This window comes from Canis lupus, chromosome 9 (genome assembly GCF_003254725.2).
Source record: "Canis lupus dingo isolate Sandy chromosome 9, ASM325472v2, whole genome shotgun sequence".
Classification (NCBI taxonomy): Eukaryota; Metazoa; Chordata; class Mammalia; order Carnivora; family Canidae; genus Canis; species Canis lupus.
In genome coordinates, this window is record NC_064251.1 from 21,831,785 (window position 1) to 21,849,617 (window position 17,833).

The 17,833-nt window shown below is 42.6% G+C and overlaps 1 protein-coding gene across 6 annotated transcripts in view; it reads left to right on the plus strand.

Moving 5' to 3' along the window:
* Positions 1 to 12,043, plus strand: part of LOC112655520 (signal transducer and activator of transcription 5B) — a 70,659-nt gene extending 58,616 nt beyond the window's left edge. For 5 of the 6 annotated variants that reach the window (XM_025440676.3, XM_025440677.3, XM_049114696.1 and 2 more), the window contains 7 exons: positions 1,687 to 1,893; positions 2,965 to 3,059; positions 3,162 to 3,292; positions 4,235 to 4,405; positions 8,308 to 8,359; positions 8,670 to 8,777; positions 9,511 to 12,043. In XM_025440676.3, the coding sequence (XP_025296461.1) occupies positions 1,687 to 1,893; positions 2,965 to 3,059; positions 3,162 to 3,292; positions 4,235 to 4,405; positions 8,308 to 8,359; positions 8,670 to 8,777; positions 9,511 to 9,637 (891 nt within the window). In that variant the 3' untranslated portion in view covers positions 9,638 to 12,043. Of the gene's footprint in view, positions 1 to 1,686; positions 1,894 to 2,964; positions 3,060 to 3,161; positions 3,293 to 4,234; positions 4,414 to 8,307; positions 8,360 to 8,669; positions 8,778 to 9,510 lie in introns of those variants that run through there. The other variant, XM_049114697.1, reaches the window with a different exon arrangement.
* Positions 12,044 to 17,833: the final 5,790 nt, after the last annotated feature.

Consider the following 17,833-nt stretch of genomic DNA (forward strand, 5'->3'; position numbering starts at 1 on the left):
CTCTCATGAATAAATAAAATAGAAAAGAAAAAGAAAGAAAGAAACAAAGAAACAAAGAAACAAAGAAACAAAGAAAGAAGAAAGAAAGAAAGAGAAAGAAAGAAAGAAAGAAAGAAAGAAAGAAAGAAAGAAAGAAAGAAAGAAAGAAAGAAAAAGGAAGGAAGGAAGGAAAGAAAAGAAAAGAAAAGAAAAAAAAAGAAAAGAAAGAGAAAAAGAAAAAGAAAAAGACTTCACCGTACACCCTTCCAAGCCTTTTACATTTTATATCACATATATTGCATTACTGGGTATTTACTCAAAAGATACAAATGTAGTGATCCAAAGGGACCTCTGCACCCCAGCATTTATAGCAGCAATGTCCACAATAACCAAACTAGGGAAAGAGCTGAGATGTCCATTAACAGATGAATGGATAAAAAAGATGTAGTATATATATAATGGACTACTACTCAGCCATCAAAAAGAAAGAGAAATCTTGCCATTTATAACAACGTGGATGGAACTAGAGGGTATTATGCAAAGTGAAATAGGTCAACCAGAAAGACAATTATTATATGCTCTCACTCATATGTGGAATTTAAGAAACAAAATGGAGGCCTGGGCAGCCCCAGTGGCTTAGCGGTTTAGCACCGCCTTCAGCCCAGGGCGTGATCCTGGAGACCTGGGATCGAATCCCATGTCAGGCTCCCTCATGGACCCTGCTTCTCCCTCTGTCTTTGTCTCTCTCTCTATCTCTCTCTCTCTCTGTGTCTCTCTGTCTCTCATGAATAAATTAATAAGATCTTTAAAAAGAAAAACAAAATGGAGATCATAGGGGAAGAGAGGAAAAGGTAAAACAAGATGAAATCAGAGAGGGAGACAAACCATAAGAGACTCTTAATCATAGGAAATAAACTGAGAGTCGCTGGAGGGGAGGTGGGGAGGGGGACATAGTAACTGGGTGTTGGACATTAAGGAGGGCACATGATGTAATGAGCACTGGGTATTACATAAGACTAATGAGTCATTGACCTCTACCTCTGAAACCTGTAATACATTATGTTAATTGAATTTAAATAAAAGTTTTTAAAATAATAAATTTTATATCATGTGAAGCAATTGCCTTGTCCAAAAAAAATTATAATAATGAAAAAATGAAGTATTGTGACTGAATGGAACGAAAAGCAGTTTATTAAAAATTCAAATTGTAACCTGTTTCTCGATAACAAGTGGTCCATAGTTTCCATTCTTCCACATGAAATTTTTTCATGTTGAGCTGGAATTCAAGGATCACACTTGTGCACACACATGCATGAGTGCACACACAATTCTCTCTGCCTGCACCTAGAAAACTTAGTCTTTCAGATTTCTGCTCTCCTGAGCTTACAGTGTAAGAGGCAGACCTTGGTCACATTTTGTTTTTGTGGCTCTTAGAATTAGGATGAGACTGTGCATTCAGCAGCTCTTTTACAGAACACCATAGATAGCTTGAGGGTACCTTTTAAACTATATGTGAGGAAGGGAAAATGGAAACTTCTGAATTTCACAGAACCACATATGTCAAAAAAAAAAGCTAGAACTTATCCTCAGGCTTTAGCAAGACAAATGTTTGTAACTGCATTGAGCCATCAATGTTTTTGTTTTGTGGGTTGAGTGAATAAATCACACACTGTTTTCTCATAAGATTCTGGCCTCTCTCCCTCTCAGGGCAGGGTGCCATTCGCCGTGCCTGACAAAGTGCTGTGGCCACAGCTGTGTGAGGCGCTCAACATGAAATTCAAGGCCGAAGTGCAGAGTAACCGGGGCCTGACCAAGGAGAACCTCGTGTTCCTGGCACAGAAACTGTTCAACAGCAGCAGCAGCCACCTTGAAGACTATAACAGCATGTCGGTGTCCTGGTCCCAGTTCAACAGGGTGAGGGACCCACCGCCAGCTGCCATTAGATCAGTCCCTCCAAACTAGATGCCTTCTGGAGTCTTCCTGCCCTGGCCACTTGTTCTTCATGACTCTAATGAAATGTGCCCAAAGCAATAGAAAGTTCCTGAATAGATGGATAAGCACATACTTTTTTTTATGTAGAAAATTAGATCTTTGAATAAGTAAGCTGGGTTGTATGTGAGGTTAGTGCTTTTTTTTTTTTTCCTTTATAAAGGAAACAGAGCAAAGCAAATGACATATCTCACAAGAAGTAAAGCTTTTGTGATCCGAAGTCTATATATAGTTCTTTCCCATTGACTCTCTGATGCTCCCTGCTGTGTAATCCTGTAAAGCCAGGTTAACCATGGGACCCTCAGCCCACAAAAGGAAATACTGATGGTGGAAACTTCTCCTCTGGCATTGAGTAATTGAGATGTGACCTGTCACATCTTTGACTTCAAAGCCAACTTTTGTTTCTTTGCTTACAACCCCATCCCCAGGTGTTTTTTTTTTGTTTTTTTTTTTTTTTGTTTTTTTTTTTTTTTATCCCCAGGTGTTTTAAAAGCCCTCATTCAAAAACAGCAAAGAGGGGATTCCTGGGTGGCTCAGTGGTTGAGCATCTGCCTTCAGCTCAGGGCCTGATCCCAGAGTCCTGGGATTGAGTCCCACATTGGGTTCCCTACATGGAGTCTGCTTTTCCTCCCTCTTCCTACGTCTCTGCCTTTCTCTCTGTGTCTCTTGTGAATAAATAAATAAAATCTTAAAAAAAAAAAAAAACAGCAAAGAAAGAGCGCAGATCTGAGTGAAAGTGTTTGTAGCAGAGGGCCACTGGGTGTTGGTAATCGCTTTGCTGTATTTTCTCCCTCTTCTTTTCCTCTGTATTCGTGGTGGTTTGTTTTTGTTTTACTGTAGGACCATTTGGTAAAATTCAGGCAGGCACGTATAATTGTATGATTCTGACAGTGTGGATGTTTGTTTTCCATTTAATTTTTTTCAATTTAAGTACATGCAGGCAATATTCAAGGTGTTACTTGGCCTTCTTGTGTTCACTGTCGTATCTCCAATCAGGAGAATTTACCAGGACGAAATTACACGTTCTGGCAGTGGTTCGATGGTGTGATGGAAGTGTTAAAAAAGCATCTCAAGCCTCATTGGAATGATGGGTGAGAATCGGCATTTCCTAAGTCAACAATAGAGTATGAAGCTCTTCTTTCTGCTGCTAAAACATCACATCTGCTTCTCCTCCTTTGGCCTTTGTGATCTAGGGCTATTTTGGGTTTCGTGAACAAGCAACAGGCCCATGACCTACTCATTAACAAGCCTGATGGGACTTTCCTGCTGAGATTCAGCGACTCTGAAATTGGCGGCATCACCATTGCTTGGAAGTTTGATTCTCGTGAGTTGTTCCCTTTTTAAACCTACCATGGCTCTAGTTAGCTGCTTTTTTTGTGAAATTACTTCAACAAATGACTTATTGAGCACTAATTATGGGGTCAGTTCTGATGAAGGGCACACAAATGGATCACCATGAATGAGGCAGCTGGATTGTGAGCTTATTTCAGTAAATTACTTGGATAAGTTAGAGTCCTTAGAGTGGAAGTAATAGGCTATTTTAATTATTCCTTTATTCTAATCAACATAAAGGCATGGCCTTTATGGGTGATTATTTCCACCCAAGAACAGTTCTTTCCTCTGATCCTCACAATAAGATAACAGTAGCTCATTAGTTTTTTTGCAGCTTAAAAATATTAAGTTTTTCACAGCTTCATGCATTATCTGGCTATGGACATGCTTTCTGTCTCTCTCATATACTTCTGTACAGAGATCAAGGATTGGGGTCAATCAGAACTATTTCTTCTACAGAGGAACTAAAAGCCATTTGAACTTGAAGCTACCTGATATCATTGGATCTCTAAGGAAGTGCTGTATGCATTACCTGCTTATCTCCCCATGGCTTTTATAAATCACTTGACCTACAACCTGTGGTTATTGGTTTTATTTTTGTTTTAAGATTTATTCACTTACATTAGAGAGAGAAAAAAAAAATAGGAGGGGGAGAGGGAGAGAGAACCCCAAGAAGACTCCCCACTGACCTTGGAGCCCATCACTGAGGCTCACTACCACAACCCTGAGCTTATAACCAGAGCTGAAATCAAGAGTCAGAAAATTGACTGAGCCACCCAGGTACCCTACCACTTGTGGTTATTTTTAAATGGAGCTCTTTATGGGGACAGTAATAACTCATAACACAGAGCTTTGGTTTGTAGCATATTTGGGTTTTAAGATTTCCTGTTCAGAAATCATGCTTAGAATATGATTATTCTGTTTATTGTTCTAGAGGAAAGAATGTTTTGGAACCTGATGCCTTTTACCACCAGAGACTTCTCCATCCGGTCCCTAGCTGACCGCTTGGGAGACCTGAATTATCTTATCTATGTGTTTCCTGATCGGCCAAAAGACGAAGTGTACTCCAAATATTACACACCAGTCCCATGCGAGCCTGCCACTGGTAACAATGTTCGCATTCTGATTTGATTTTGTTGTGATTTTAGTTTTCTTTTAGTTTTTTTTTTTTGCGTGTGTGTGTGTGTGTGTGTGTGTGTGTGTGTGTGTGTGTCTGCCTGTCTTGCATGAAAACCTACATAATAAGTATTTAGTTATTGGTATTCAAGCATTATTCAGGGCAATCGTAAATCCTGGACTATATTTTTCAGTCATATAGGTAATATTTGTTGCTAAGCTTATTTTTTTAACGATTTTATTTATTTATTTATTCATGAAAATACACAGAGAGGAGAGAGAGAGAGAGAGAGGCAGAGACACAGGCAGAGGGAGAAGCAGGCTCCATGCAGGGAGCCCGACGCGGGACTCGATCCCAGGTCTCCAGGATCATGCCCTGGGCTGAAGGCGGCGCCAAACTGCTAAGCCACCTGGGCTGCCCTGTTGCTAAGCTTAAATCAAACAAAATTAGAAAGATAAAAATTGTTTTTCAAAACAGAGATGGTTTCATTGTTTTCTAAGCATAAAGGTATTCTGTGTTAATTGTAAAATTTCCAGAAAAGTATGGCAAAGAAAACAGATACCACATAACATCTCTCACCTAGAGATTAACCACTGTAAAAAATTCAGTGAATATTGTTCCCATCAATGTAGACGTGTATTCTGCATTACATCAATCACCAGATGCCTGTTAGGTACTTCCTGTGTAGAGATGACAATCTAGTAGAGGAAGGAGGGCAACAAACAAATACATTTATTTAGTGATGGATGCTATGAAGACAAGAAAGCTTGGTAAAGGGTTAGATGTGGGACAGGGAGAAGGATGGGGGGTGACATTTCACTAGACAAGTGGTGGTCAGGCAAGGTCTCCCCGAGGAGGTGCTGTCAGCACAGAGCTGAATGAAGTGAGGAAGCTAGCCACACAAAGATCTTGACAAAAAAACTTCTCAGTTGAAAGAAGTGCAAAAACCCTGATGTGGGAGTGAGGTTGGTGTGTTTGAAAAACTCCATGAGGACCCAGGAGATAGAGCTAATGAGCCAGAAAGAAGAGTGTAGGAGGTGAGGCCAGAGCAATAGAGGGGCCAGACTGTGTCAGGCTTGGAGTCCAGTAAATGTTTTGGGTCACACCATATATCATCTTTTGTGATCTGATTTTTTTTCTCCCACTTAAAAATATACCATAGGCAGAGTTAGCAGGTCTGTAAATATAATCGTACAACATTGCTTTAATGATTGCATAGGATTCACTATATAGTGATTCAATGTCAGTTATTTTGAAAGATTTACAATTTAAGTTATTGACAGTTTTCTGTCATGAATTAATATCGAGATAACCTAGGGTACCTGACTGGCTCATTCATTAGAGCATATGACTCTTGATCTCAAGATCAAGAGTTCAAGCCCCATGTTGGGGGTAGAGCTTACTTAAAAAATATATAAATAAATAAATATACTGAGATAAAATGGTGCATACATCTTGGTCAACTATTTCCCTAGGATAGACTCCTAAAGTAGAATTCATGTCGAAGAGTATATATACTTTTTTTTTAGATTTTATTATTTGAGAGAAAGAGAGCATAAGTTGGGGGGCAGAGGGAGAAGGAGAAGCAGGTACCCCCCTGATCAGGGAGCCCCACATGGGCTCAATCCCACAACACTGAGACTATGACCTGAGCTGAAATCAAGAGTTGGATACTTAACTGACTGAGCCACCCAGGCGCCCCTAGATTTATGTGGTAATTTGGATTAAACTTATCATGGTTTCTTGTTAGCACAGCTAATCTAGATTTTTAAATCCTATTTTTTTACAGCATTTCTTTGGTTTTTATCTTTTTCTGCCAATCCATAAAATTCTTTTTTTTTTTCATAAAATTCTTTATAAACTATGAAACACAAAAAGCATGCAGTATTATAAAAAAGTAGTTCCTCACATTTGAAGCCTTAGAAGAAGCTGGTTAGGATAAGAAGCAACTTGTAAACCATGTAGCATTTCACTGTCTTGGACTTGGTTACCAATATAGGTTGTAAATCCTCCCTCTGAACATCATTGTAGGGTCTATCAATCAAGCACTTTTAACATTTCGTAGTTCCCGGCAGCCAAGGTGGCTCAGCGGTTTAGCGCTGCCTTCAGCCCAGGCGTGATCCTGGAGACCCGGGATTTAGTCCCATGTGGGGCTCCCTGCATGGGGCCTGCTTCTGCTTCTGCTGGTGTCTCTACCTCTCTCTGTGTGTCTCGTGAATAAATAAATAAGATCTTTAAAAAAAAAATTTCCTAATTGCCAAAGGGTATGGAATACATAATTAGATGTTAACTTCCCTGAAATCATTGCCTTCCACATTCACCACAGGGATACAAGCCTACTTGTGATGGGAAAGAGCACTACAATTTAATGGTCATCTAAAAGTAGAGTTTCTGTTGGACAGAAGAATTATTTTAAAAAAAAAACATATTTTATTCATTCATGAGAGACACAGAGAGAGAGAGGCAGAGACACAGGCAGAGGGAGAAGCAGGCTCCACGCAGGGAGCCCAATGTGGGACTCGATCCCGGGTCTCAAGGATCACACCCTGGGCCGAAGGCAGGAGCTAAACCGCTGAGCCACCCAGGCGTCCCTGGACAGAAGAATTAGAGGGAAGTTTATACTCTCTGATGCACACACAGAAAAGCCCTAATAAAACTTATTATGGTATAATGTAATTAATTTTGTGAGTATAAAATTAAAGCACTTGTATTTATAAGCATTTTCCTTCTTTTTAAGATTTATTTTTTTTTTTTAATTTTTATTTTATTTTTTATTTTTTTATTTTTTTTATTTATTTATGATAGTCACAGAGAGAGAGAGAGGCAGAGACACAGGCAGAGGGAGAAGCAGGCTCCATGCACCGGGAGCCCGATGTGGGATTTGATCCCGGGTCTCCAGGATCGCGCCCTGGGCCAAAGGCAGGTGCCAAACCGCTGCGCCCACCCAGGGATCCCAAGATTTATTTATTTATTTGAGAGAGAGCGAAAGAGAGAAAGCACAAGCAGGGGGAGCAGCAAAGGGAAACGGAGAAGCAGGCTCCCCATCAAGCAGGGAGCCCGATCCCAGCACCCCAGGATCATGACCCAAACCTAAGGCAGATGCCCAGCTGAGTGAGCCACCCAGCTGCCCCTTAAAGCACTTATATTAGAGTTAGTTACTTGAAGATTGAACATTGAATCAAATTCTCAGGATTTTACAGGGTTTTTTTTTTTCCTGTTATTCAAAATAGAAAATAAAGTTCTCAATCATTAAAAAAAAAAACTCTTTATCCTCTTGACCATACTCACATAGCCAAGCAACAGTGATTCCAGAGACCATCCAGTCAAATTCATTCCTTTCTTTGTTTTCTTGGTGCAACAAGTGTTTGTACCCCTCCCACTTGAAGGTCTCCAGTGATCAGGAAATCAGTTCTTCCCGAGACAGCCCGTTTATTTTGTGGGCAGTTCTAATTATGACAGCATTCTTCTTTCTGTGGTTGAAATTTTGTCCTCTTCTTATCTCCTTCTAATTTTATTCCCTGGGATACAAAGCAAATCCTGTCACTCTGCTGCATCTGTAACTTTAAGCTTTTGAGATATTTTTTTGTTTTTATACTTAATGTACAATTAATGCTCGGTTTAGATTTGTACTAAAGTATATATTTTCTGTGGCTTGAAGAATTTATTAACACACTCAAGCCAACTCGGAAGGTAACTTAACTTGCAGTTTTAGTATTGAGGCTTCCCCTAGACCAGGTCCAACTAACATTAAAATATTAAGTGCTTGTATCAGATCCTAAGATAGAATTAGGTGGTTGTGTCCTATCCTGAAAACTGTGATTTTTAAGAGAGATTGCATTTTTATTTCACTGAGAACTTCGGTTCTCATCACTGTTCCCCCTTCTTGGCAGCTAAAGCAGTAGACGGATACGTGAAGCCACAGATCAAGCAGGTGGTCCCTGAGTAAGTACCCAGGGTCCAGCTCTGGCCTCCCACTGCCTCTCTCTTCCCCTCAGCCCCCTCACCCCTCACCACTGCCCCTCCCGTTCACAGGCCCTGCATGGCCCAGCCCTCCCTTCCCCCTGAAACCTGGCTCAGTTTCCCCCTGGAGAGGGAACTGGGCTTAGTATCAGTGGGACCAGTACCCAGGGCCCCAGGCCCACATCTGGAGTCCCAGGCACAGTGGGCACTTTGTCCTTCCACACCCCCTGAGCCCTCCCCAGGTCAGCTGCTGCCGTGAGGCCGCTGAGGCTCTGCCTCGTTTCTCCTGCAGGTTTGTGAGCGCATCTACAGATTCTGCTGGGGCCAGCGCCACCTACATGGACCAGGCCCCCTCCCCGGCCGTGTGCCCCCAGGCTCATTATAACATGTACCCACAGAAGTAGGTTGTGTTCTCACGGGGCTTCTCGGGGAGGACCTGGGCACCTGGCCTCAGGCTGGGCCCCCAGAGGGCTGGTGGGCAAAGGGACCCAGAGCTCCTGTAGGTCTAAGACCACCCAGGCTGGGCTCTGGCATATACCCAGGTAGGAGAAAGATTCAACCAGAAGATATTGAGAGTTTAGAGTGGATTTGGGCAAATGTCATCTCCCCTTTCCCAAAGTGGAGATTTTTCTTGCTCTGTATAAGGACCAGATGGGCTTTAGATATGTGGACAGCCAGGATAAGGGGGAGCTGGGGTGGGTATGCTAGTTTGAGTCTCTATCCAGATAGCAAGAGGATTCTTTTTTTTTTTTTTTTTTTTTTAAGATTTTATCTATTCATTCATGAGAGACACAGAGAGAGAGAGAGAGAGAGGCAGAGACACAGGCAGAGAGAGAAGCAGGCTCCATGCAGGGAACCCAATGTGGGACTTGATCCTGGGACCCCCAGGATCACAAGCCCTGGACCAAAGGCAGGCGCTAAACCACTGAGCCACCCAGGGATCCTCTAGCAAGAGAGGATTCTACTCTCCACTGTTTAAATCATGAGTATCTTTTCCCATGAAGCCTAGGCCAAGGGTGTAGGCAGCCTTGGGCCGTTCACTTGGTAGGGTTTGGGGCTTCACTTGGTCTCTGCTGCTTATCATTAGGTCTGACAACCTTTCCCTTCCCTTCATTTTTTCTTTTTCTTCCAAGCCCTGACCCCGTCCTTGACAATGATGGGGAGTTTGATCTGGACGACACGATGGATGTGGCACGGCGTGTGGAGGAGCTCTTAGGCCGACCTATGGACAGTCAGTGGATCCCTCACGCACAGTCGTGACCCCGCATCTCCACCTGCAGCTTTTCCGTCCTCGCCAGAGGAGTTACTCTTGTGGATGTTTTAATTCCATGAATCGCGTCTCTTTGGAAACAATACTCATAATGTGAAGTGTTAATACTAGTTGTGACTTTAGTGTTTCTGTGCATGGTGGCACCAGTGAAGGGAGTGTGTGTGAATGTGTGAGTGTATGTGTGCGTGCGTGCGTGAGTTTGCACGTTGGGCTGTTTCTCCCCCTTGCTGTGCAGAGTGTAGTTGCAGCATCGGGGCCACAAACAGAGGCTGTGGTTGTTTTAACCTTGTGCAAAAAGGCAATAGTTCTGTGAATCCTGGAACTTAGCCATGTGTCTGTTGGAGTAAGAGGACAAAGGGAGGAGAAAGCACCTCTTCTCCAGTGAGATTTGTCACTGTGTCTGCCAAGCAATTGATATATAACCATGATTGTCTCTGCTTTCCTTTGAAATGTAGAAACTGCCTTTTGAAAAAGAAAGCCTCCCTCCATCTTTCCCTGTCCCCCACCCCTGTTTTCCTGAGTAGGGATGGGCAAAGGGGAAACACACCATGATTGTTGGGACAAGGGAAGTCATGGGTTGTCTGATGGGTAGTGGCTTTTTAAATAATGCTTATAGCCCATCTACATGTTCTCTCCCTTGCCCTCCTTCCTTCCCCTCTGTGAAATTGCCACTCAGTCCTGTGTTTGTATACACGCACAGACACATTTGATGAACCAGGGGAAAGAGGGTCACATAATCGCAGCTTACAGTGTTGATGTCCTTTGTGTCGTGGCCAGAGTGGAAGGAAAGTCGGCTTGCTACCCAGAGCAGCTGCCCCCCGCCATCCCCGGTCTGCCCGTCCTTCCACCCAAGTGCGGCTACCCCAAGGCTTATTGATAATGGCTGTTTGCACATGGTGGTGTTACGTTTCTAAATTGGGATTTCTTGTTTTCCTCTTCCCACCCTCATCTGACATCACAGTTCTTTTGACCTGTGGCGGGTTCTGTGGCATTCGTGCCCAGGTCACCTCGTTTCCCTTCACTGTTCACATGGGCTGTCTTGGGGAGGGGGTGGTAGGAATGCAGCCTGAACCTGGGGCCGGCGTGTTCCGCGCTCTGTTGCCCACTTGGTACGGGCTGCTGGGTGTCACGCGTTGGTAATTTGGGAAATGCAGTCAGTGGATTTCCTAGGAAGTTTGGTAAGCTGCAAAAACAAAACAGCTTCAGTACAACATTGTCCACAGTTTCTTCCGTAGTTTTACATCAAATGGAAGGAATGGGCTATGGCAGTCAGGTGGGAAGAGGGGAAAGCAGATGTAGCTTTTGGGGTAGGCCTACAAGGTCACTCACCCCTGGCCCCCCTCTCCAAAAGAAGGAATGGCCCTAAAAACCTTATTTTTATACATGTGAGTAAATAAACATATTTTTTTTACAAAAATGACTTCTGAATTTATCAGTGTTTTGATGTTAAAGGAAAATATTCCTCTGTAGTAAATTATTTATTGGAAGATGACTTTTTAAAAGCTGCTGTTTGTCCTGGCTTGGTTTCATACACTGATTTATTTTTCTATGCCAGGCAGTAGAAGCTCTCTGCCTCTGAGGAGCAGGCCGACCCCTCCATGACACCAGCATTGACACAGGATGCGGCTAAGCCCTTTACACACCCCTCAAGATTTGATTAAAATTCCAACCGTGAGGCTGAGACTGTTGGGGAAAAGGGGAAAGGAAGCCTGACTGCTCTGGGACCCAGTCTTAAAGAGCCCTTACCTGCCTGTCACTCAGGCTTCACCGACACTCACCTCTGAGGCCCGGAGTTCAGCAGCCCTGCCGCCCGGCCGTATGGGGCAGGGACTGACTCGCTTCCAGACTGGTAGCACACCCAGCCCCAGGGAGTGCTGTTGGCACTAGGGGTGCTGGGACTGGCAAGTGTGGCTGCCCAGAGCACAAGGGTTCCGTGCTGGTACAGTTGCTGAGCTGTCCTCAGCTTTCCTTAGGCTGTGCCTATAGATGGGAGAGATCTTTGACCGAAAGGTGTGCTCGCTATCTGCATTGTATTTTCTCTTTTCTCCCTGCTCCTGCAAACCACAAAAGAGGCAGTGACAAGTCTTGACCACCTCTGCCTCTCACTTGCTCACACACACACACACACACACACACACACGTCATCAAAACATTTCAATGTGTGGTATGTGCAGGGTTTTGTAGGGGGTTGGGGAGACTAAAAGTGAATATAACTTAAAGTGGAAGTATACTTTTTATAATTTTTCTTTTTAAAACTTTGTGAAATTATTTCAGATACATATTTTAGTGTTGAGGCAGATTAGTCTATAGCCACCAAAAAAGTATTGTGTATAATTTGGGGCAGTCACAAAATTGTGTATTTTATGTTACAATAAAGGCTTCCTCTGAAGGGACAATATTGAGTTCTGTTTTTATTTTTTTCCTATCAGGAGGTCAGAGAAAGTAGCTTTGATAGGGACATATTTGAAATCATCAGTGGAACTGTGAAAAGCAGAACTAGTTGGGAACTGGCCTCAGAGAGTGTCTTCAGCTTTGAAGGCAGAGGGGGCATTTCTGACCTTCCTATTCATAAGATGGTTTAAAAATCAGAATGATAGTCTGTATCTCCTAGCCACCTGATAAACACTCTTCCTGTTAGAAAGCTCATCCTTAAACTTCACATTTGAAGTGCCCACCCTATGCTGGGTATGGTGTGTGGGAGGAGAAATCGTCCTGTCCTCAAGAGGATTATAGTTGGGGAAAGCCAGCAATACAACCAATCATGATAGGATATTGGCTCCTGCTGCAAAAAAGTTATCCTGAGGCCAACACTAAATACTAGAGAATAGGGAGGAAGGGCACCAATTAGTTTGAGCTGACTCCTAAAGAACAAAGAGTTGAGAAAGGAGAGGTATTCCTCCAGAGAGACCAGTGCAGGCAGAGGCTGGAGATGACGGAGGGTGTGATATGGCTGGATAAAGTGATTTGTGGTTCTAAACCCAGGCATGCATCAGAATCTTTTGGGAGACTGGTTTAGAGCACAGATCGGGCCAGCCCCGGTGGCTCAGTGGTTTAGCGCCTGCCTTCAGCCCAGGGCTTCGAGTCCCATGTTGGGCTCCCTACATGGAGCCTGCTTCTCCCTCTGCCTGTGTCTCTGCCCCTCTCTCTCTCTCTCTCTCTCTCTGTCTCATGAATAAATAAAATCTTCAAAAGAAAAAAGAAAAATATATAGCAATCAGCTAACAATAAGTGTAACTTAGCTGGGTGTGGTCAGGGAAAGAGATCTGTGAAAATAACTGTCATGTGAGGGCAACTGTGGGCATACTCAAGTCTGTACCCCCTTATTGAGCAATATCTAGCTTCACGCCATATGAGGGTGGGTGGTGGGAAGTAGAAAGACTCCCTAATATGATCCAGCCACTCACTAAACATGTAAATAATAATAACAAACCCTGGAAAATTCACAAATATACAGTAAACAGTATACTCCTAAATAGCCAAGTGAAAAAGAAGAATAAATTTAAGTAGTCACACTTCACAATAAGTAAGTCAAAACACTACAAAGCAACAGTAATCAACATAGTGTAATACTGGCATGAGGATAGACATATGGATCAGTGGAATAGAAATCAGAGTGCAGAAGGAAACCCATGTGTCTATGGTCAACTGATTTTTTTTTTTAATTTTAAATATTTATTTATGATAGCCACAGAGAGAGAGAGAGAGGCGCAGAGACACAGGCAGAGGGAGAAGCAGGCTCCATGCACTGGGAGCCCAATGTGGGATTCGATCCCGGGTCTCCAGGATCGCGCCCTGGGCCAAAGGCAGGCCCCAAACTGCTGCGCCACCCAGGGATCCCCCTGATTTTTTTTTGAACTGATTTTAACAAGGGTGCCAAGACCATGCAATGGGGAAAGAATAGTCTTTTAAACAAGTGGTACTGAGACAACTGGATAGCCACATGCCAAAAAGTAAATTTGGAACTTTACATCACATACAAAAATTAACTCAAAATGGATCAAAGACCTAAATGTAAGAGCTAAAACTATAAAACTCTTAGAGGAAACCATAGAAAGCTTCATGACATTGGATTTGGCAATGATTTCTTGGCCATGACACCATGAGCAACATAAGGTAAGTTGGACCTCATAAAAATAAAAACTTTTGTGCATCAAAAGACAGCAGAGTGAATAGGCAACCCACAGATGGGGAGAAAATATGTGAAAATCATATGTCAGATAAGGAATTAATATCCAGAACATGAACTCTACAGCAACAATAATTTTTAAACAGGATGTGAACAGATATTTCTCTAAAGATACACAGGTAGACAATAAGTACACAAGAGAGGCTCAATCATTAGAAATCATTAGAAATGTATATCACAACCACAATGAGATACCATTTCTTACTCATTAGATTGGCCATTATCAAAGCAAAACAACAACAACAAAAAATAACTGGTAGGGTACGTGGAGAAATTGGACCCATATGCATTGCAAGTAGGCATGTAAACTAGTGCAGCGACTACTACCATGGAGAAGATAGCGTGGAGATTCCTCAAAAAGTTAAACAATTCCCATGTGATCCAGCACTTCCACTTCTGGGTATATACTCAAAAGAATTGAAAGCAGGGATCCAAAGAGATATTTGTACACCCATGTTCATTAGCAACATTATTCACAATAGCCAAAAGATGAAAACAACAGAAATGTCCATCAGTGGATGAATGGATAAACTAACTGTGGTCTAGACAATGGATAGACCACAAATACAATGGAATATCATTCAGTTTTTAAAAAGAAGGAAACTCTGACACATGCTACAACATAAGCAAATCTTGACATTATGCTGAATGAATTAGGCAGACACTAAAGGACAAATATTGTACAGTTGCCTTTATACCAGCTACCAGGAATAGATTCATAAAGACAAGATAGAATCATGGTCATCGGAGAATGCGGGGAGGAAGAATGAAGAGTTACTGTTTAATGAGTAGAGTTTCAATTTAGGAAGCTGAAAAAGTTCTGGAGATGGATGGTGGTGATGGTTGCACACAATGTGAATGCCACTGAAGTGGATACCTGATATGGTTAAAATGGTAAATCTTATGCATCTTTTATCACCATAAAAAATAAAAACCTAAATGTAAGAGCTAGGATTATAAAACAATTAGAAGAAAGCATAGTATTCTTCATGACTTCAGATTTTGACAATGGACCCCTAGATATGACACCAAAAGCACAAGCAACAAAAGAAAAAGTAGATAATTGGACTCCCTCAAAATTAAAAAAAAAAAAAAAAAAAAAAAAGGGCAGCCCCGGTGGCGCAGCGATTTGGCGCCGCCTGCAGCCCGGGGTGTGATCCTGGAGACCCGGGATCGAGTCCCACGTCTGGCTCCCTGCATGGAGCCTGCTTCTCCCTCTGCCTATCTCTCTCTCTCTCTCTCTGTGTGTGTCTCTCATGAATAAATAAATAAAATCTTTTAAAAAAATGAAAAGACAACTCACAGAATGGAAGAAAATATTTGCAAATCATCTATCTGACAGGGGACTTGAATGTACAATATGTATAAAGAACCCTTACAACTTAATAATAAAAAGACAAATAGCCCAATAAGAAAAGGGTAAAGGATCTTAAAAGACATTTCGTCATAGAAGTCAACAAATGGCTAATTGATACACGAAAAGATATGTGATCATTGGTCATCTGGGACCATGCAAATTAAAATGGACTCTGGGGAAAAAAATAAAAATAAAAATAAAAATAAATAAAAATAAAAATAAAATAAAGACTCTGGGGCACCTGGCTGGTTCGGTTGGTAGAGCATGTGACTCTTGATCTCAGGATCTGAGTTCAAGTGCCACTTTGAGTGTGGAATGTACTTAAAACACACACACACACACACAAACTCAAGTCACTTCACACCCCACTAGGTTGGCTATAATCAAAAAGTCAGATAATAATAAGTGTCAACAAGGACCTAGAGAAATTGGAACCCTCATATACTCCTGGTGGGGTATAAAATAGTGCACCAGCTATGGAAACCAGTTTAGCAGTTCCTTCATCAGTTAAAGAGTTACTATAGGACCCAGCTATTCTACATTGGAATGTGATAAATCACTTGCATTCATTACATTTTTATGCAAAAAAAAAAAAACAATAATATATGTCCACAGAAGGACTTGCATGCAAATGTCTATAACAGCATTATACATAGTAGCCAAAGAACAGAGATGACCCAAATGCACATCACCTGATGAATGGGTAAATAAACGTGATGTGGCATATCCATAACAATGAAATAAATATTATTTGGCAATAAAAAGGAATGAACTACAGCTACACAGTAATACATGGAAGAACCTTGAAAACATTCTAAGTGAAAGAAGCCAGATACAAAAGACCATGTGTTACATGATTCCATTTATATGAAATATCCAGAATCGGCAAATCTATTTTTAGAGAAAGTAGATTTGTGGTTGTTTTTGCTGGGGATCAGAAGGTGGGAAGGGACTGGGGTGATAGCTAAAGGGTATGGAGTTACTTTCAAGGTGATGAAAATGTCATGAAATTGCTGATGTTACACAGACCTGTGAACATAGTAGAAACCATTGAATTGTATGCTTTAAGTGGGTGACTTGTATGGTATGTAAATTGTACCTAATAAAACTATTAGTTTTTTAAGATTATTTATTTGTTTGAGAGAGAGAGAGCAGAGCAAGAGTGAGAGAGCACGAGTGGGGGGTGCACAGTGAGAAAAGCAGGCTCTCCACCAAGCAGGGAGCCCAGTGAGGGGCTAGGATCCTCAGGCCCTGGGATCATGACCCTCAGGCTCTGGGATCATGACCCGAGCTGAGCCAAAGCCAGACACTTAACCCTCTGAGCCACCCAGGCGGCCCGCTCTCACTCCTTTTAATTTCTTGTTTAGATCTTACACTTGATTTTTTTTTAAATTATAGCTTTCAGGGCGCCTGCTTCTCCCTCTCCCTCTGCTGCTCCCCCTGCTTGTGCTGTCTCTCTCTCTCCTTCTCTCTCTCTAATGAATGAATAAAATCTTTTAAAAAAAATCAATAAAAATGAGGTGCCTAGATGGCTCAGTGGTTGAGCGTCTGCCTTTGGCTCAGGTCATGATTCCAGGGTCCTGGGATCGAGTCCCACAGCGGGCTCCCTGCAGGGAGCCTGCTTCTCCCTCTGCCTATGTCTCTGTCTCTCTCTGTGTTCTCTCATGAATAAATAAATAAATAAAACCTTTAAAAAATAAAATAATATAAAAATAAAAGGGGGTGAGATCAAGGTGGGGTACCCCAACAGCGAGAGCAGAAATGTGCAAGGGAGCTCAGCTGTGAAAAGGAGGGAGACCCCTGTAAGACGGATGAAGGGTTGACGGGAGGGGTTTCAGTGTTTGAGAGCCTGGGTCCAGAGTACAGGAGGAAGGATGGCTTAACCACAGACAGCAGAAGAACCTCATTCTAGAGCAGAGGTTCTCAAACTTCACAGTGGGAGGGTAGGAGCCTAACTGAGGTGGGCACCTTGCTCCAAGCTGCAAAAAGACCTCATGTCATAAAGATGAGAGAAGTTTGTTTTTCCTGGGCATAAAGCCTACTAGCTAACACCGATGGTGACCCCAGTTAACAGGTAAAGTTGGGATGAGCTACGGGTGACAAATGGTGCCACCAAGTCCTCTTCTTTGAGGGCTAGTTATCGCTTGTCTGGATGACATGCGGGTGACGGGTTCTGGCAGCTTGGCTAAGTGAGGGAGGGAAATTCTCTTCTCCCTGTGCAATCTCTCAGTCATTGCCTGTGATGAGCATCCCATTCTGGTTTATGCTTATTCAATAATAAAAGGGCTTCCTGGGACGCCTGGGTGGCTCAGTGGTTGAGCATCTGCCTTCAGCCCAGGGCGTGATCCTGGAGTCCCCGGGTCGAGTCCCACATCGGGCTCCCTGCATGGAGCCTGCTTCTCCCTCTGCCTCTCTCTCTCTCTCTCTCTCTCTCTCTCTCGTGAATAAATAAATAAATAAAATCTTTAAAAATAATAATAATGATAAAAGGGCTTCCTTTCTCTACTACCTTTGTCAGGGAAAGCTAGTGGATCTTCGGGGAGAGGGTTTCTGGACTGGGAGACAATTTTGTTTTTTAAACAGTTCTCAAGCTTGAACCTGCTCTTCCGGGGTGCTGCGCCCTTCTCCCAACTCAGGCTGCTT